This window comes from Limulus polyphemus, unplaced genomic scaffold (genome assembly GCF_000517525.1).
Source record: "Limulus polyphemus unplaced genomic scaffold, Limulus_polyphemus-2.1.2 Scaffold16202, whole genome shotgun sequence".
NCBI classification, from domain to species: domain Eukaryota; kingdom Metazoa; phylum Arthropoda; class Merostomata; order Xiphosura; family Limulidae; genus Limulus; species Limulus polyphemus.
The window spans coordinates 1-3,283 of record NW_013681812.1 but is presented as its reverse complement, the minus strand read 5'-3'; the positions used below and the strand labels follow the sequence as shown (position 1 = coordinate 3,283).

General features: G+C 36.4%; 1 protein-coding gene across 1 annotated transcript; it reads left to right on the top strand.

Annotated features, from left to right (window-relative positions):
- Window positions 1-764: 764 nt before the first annotated feature.
- Window positions 765-1,586, top strand: LOC111084303 (polypeptide N-acetylgalactosaminyltransferase 5-like). The gene is made up of 2 exons (XM_022381055.1): window positions 765-941; window positions 1,221-1,586. The coding sequence occupies exons 1-2, from the start codon at window positions 765-767 to the stop codon at window positions 1,452-1,454; spliced, it is 411 nt and encodes a 136-aa protein (XP_022236763.1). The 3' UTR covers window positions 1,455-1,586.
- The last annotated feature ends 1,697 nt before the right edge of the window (window positions 1,587-3,283 follow it).

Here is a 3,283-nt window from a genome sequence, read left to right as displayed (position 1 = left end):
ACTAACTGCACACCTACATCTGTCAAATACACAGGTGAATCATGTGGACTGACTGCACACCAACATCTGTCAAATACACAGGTGAATCATGTGGACTGACTGCACACCAACATCTGTCAAATACACAGGTGAATCATGTGGACTGACTGTACACCAACATCTGTCAAATACACAGGTGAATCATGTGGACTGACTGCACACCAGCATCTGTCAAATACACAGGTAAATCATGTGGACTAACTGCACACCTACATCTGTCAAATACACGGGTGAATCATGTGGACTAACTGCACACCTACATCTGTCAAATACACGGGTGAATCATGTGGACTGACTGCACACCAACATCTGTCAAATACACAGGTGAATCATGTGGACTGACTGCACACCTACATCTGTCAAATACACGGGTGAATCATGTGGACTGACTGTACACCAACATCTGTCAAATACACAGGTGAATCATGTGGACTGACTGCACACCAACATCCTATGATTCACCTGTGTATTTGACAGATGTTGGTGTACACTCAGTCCATATGATTCACCTGTGTATTTGATAGATGTTGGTGTGCAGTCTGGACTGAGTGTACACCAATATCTGTCAAATACACAGGTGAATCATGTGGACTGACTGCACACCAACATCTGTCAAATACACAGGTGAATCATGTGGACTGACTGTACACCAACATCTGTCAAATACACAGGTGAATCACGTGGACTGACTGTACACCAACATCTGTCAAATACACGGGTGAATCATGTGGACTTGTACAGTTTATGTAATCAGTTACATCAAGGTATTGTGTTTTCAACTTGAAAAACAAATTCTGTTTCAGATAAAGAATGTGGAATCTGAGGGTTGTTTGGACACGTTTGGCCGTAAGAGTGGTGAAAATGCAGCCATGGGTTCTTGTCATGGATTGGGTGGAAACCAGGTTGGTACCTTTCTCAAGCTTACAAACATGCATTAACATTATATCAGTTTTGCTAATTTGCTTAATTTGGCAGTTCAAGTATTAATGTTTTCCTTCAGTTCAGCAAACTAACCTGACATGTTGTAAAACCTAGGTTAATAGTTTGTGTGTCCTACTCCTGACATGTTGTAAAACCTGGGTTAATAGTTTGAGTGTACTACTTATCCTGAGATAAGCAATATGCGATCTTGATCATTTATATAACTGAAATACATTTTTTAATAATTATTTTCCTTCCAGGTTTTTGCATACACAAAAAGACAACAAATAATGTCTGATGACAACTGTTTGGATGCAGCATCAGTTGATGGGCCTGTTAAGCTTATAAGATGTCATGGAATGGGAGGAAACCAGATGTGGAAATATGATGAAAAGGTAATAAAGTTTAGAATGACTTCACTTATCTCTCAATGCAATGGGATCCAGATATTGGAGTTCATTCAGCAAACAGCATTCACCTGTGTAATTGACTGATGTTGGTGTACAGTCAGTCCACATGATTCACCTGTGTATTTGACAGATGTTGGTGTACAGTCAGTCCACATGATTCACCTGTGTATTTGACAGATGTTGGTGTACAGTCAGTCCACATGATTCACCCGTGTATTTGACAGATGTAGGTGTACAGTCACATCAAGGTAGTGTGTTTTCAACTCACTGCAACTGATTACATAAACTGTAAAGCAGTGAACTGAAAACATACTACCTTGATGTAACTGATTACATAAACTGTAAAGCAGTGAGTTGAAAACACACTACCTTGATGTTACCTTGATGAAAACACATACAATTTTGCAATATAACACTTCTTGGCATGAACAGTGTTTCTACAAAACCTACCTCACCAAGGTAATAATAATCCAAAGGCATCTGGGACTCAGGATATATAGTTTCTAAATACCAACGAAAACTTTTACACTTTAATTTCTCTCGTAACTCTTTCCTGTATGTGATGTCACCCATTTCAGCTTTTTTTGCACCTAAAATAAAGAAAGATGATGAATACAAGAATTTTGGTTCTCTTAATCATATATATTTAACTTTACTCAATAATTATGGTTTTCAAAAGGACACATTTTAGTGATAATTGAAATGAGATTGATTGTGACCAGTAACTTGCCAGAGTTGATGGTATGATAGAAATCTTTCCATTAGGTTACATTACTTGTAACTAGTAACTTATCAGGGTTACATTACTTGTAACCAGTAACTTACCAGGGTTACATTACTTGTAACCAGTAACTTACCAGGGTTACATTACTTGTAACCAGTAACTTACCAGGGTTACATTACTTGTAACCAGTAACTTACCAGGGTTACATTACTTGTAACCAGTAACTTACCAGGGTTACATCACTTGTAACCAGTAACTTACCAGGGTTATATCACTTGTAACTAGTAACTTACCAGGGTTACATCACTTGTAACTAGTAACTTACCAGGGTTACATCACTTGTAACTAGTAACTTACCAGGGTTACATCACTTGTAACCAGTAACTTACCAGGGTTACATTACTTGTAACCAGTAACTTACCAGGGTTACATTACTTGTAACCAGTAACTTACCAGGGTTACATTACTTGTAACCAGTAACTTACCAGGGTTACATTACTTGTAACCAGTAACTTACCAGGGTTAATGGCATAGTAAAAATCTTTCCATTCATCCAGCCAGACAGCAGCTAATCGTGCATTGTTGTGGTTTACAATTTTACTTGTGCCACCGGGGAAAGTATAGGGTGTGGATTTACGGAAAACATGCCCCACGTGAGAACACGTGACAATTTCAAGTGTTCCTCCACACATCCAGATCTAAAACATTTAGAAAACATTGCAATAAAGAACTTTGAGTTTTTAAAGCTCAATAAAAGTAACATTAATAAATTAAGTATTAGATGCAAATGTGAAAAAAAATTATGTAATTCTTTTCATCAATAATAAGCCTTGGAATTACAAAGTTAATATTTTTCACACACACTTATGAAAAACAACATCAGATTACAAAATATGTGGATAAAGTCTGTAATCTAGATTATCAAAAAAAAAAAAAATTGACAAGTTTAAAAGTAAACCTTTTAAATAGATATATGTACTAAGTAATGGATCTGGGACTCTAGCTTAGCAAAAAAGTGTAATCAATAAACACTACTTATCTAAAATTATGCACACATTAATCTTTTATCATGATCTCCTAATCTGTACATGATTAAAACTAAAAACAGCATGAAGAAAGTAAATTGTTGGTATCTTTTGAGAAATATCTAACTTTTCACTCAATAAAATATCTCCTGAAGGATGAATCT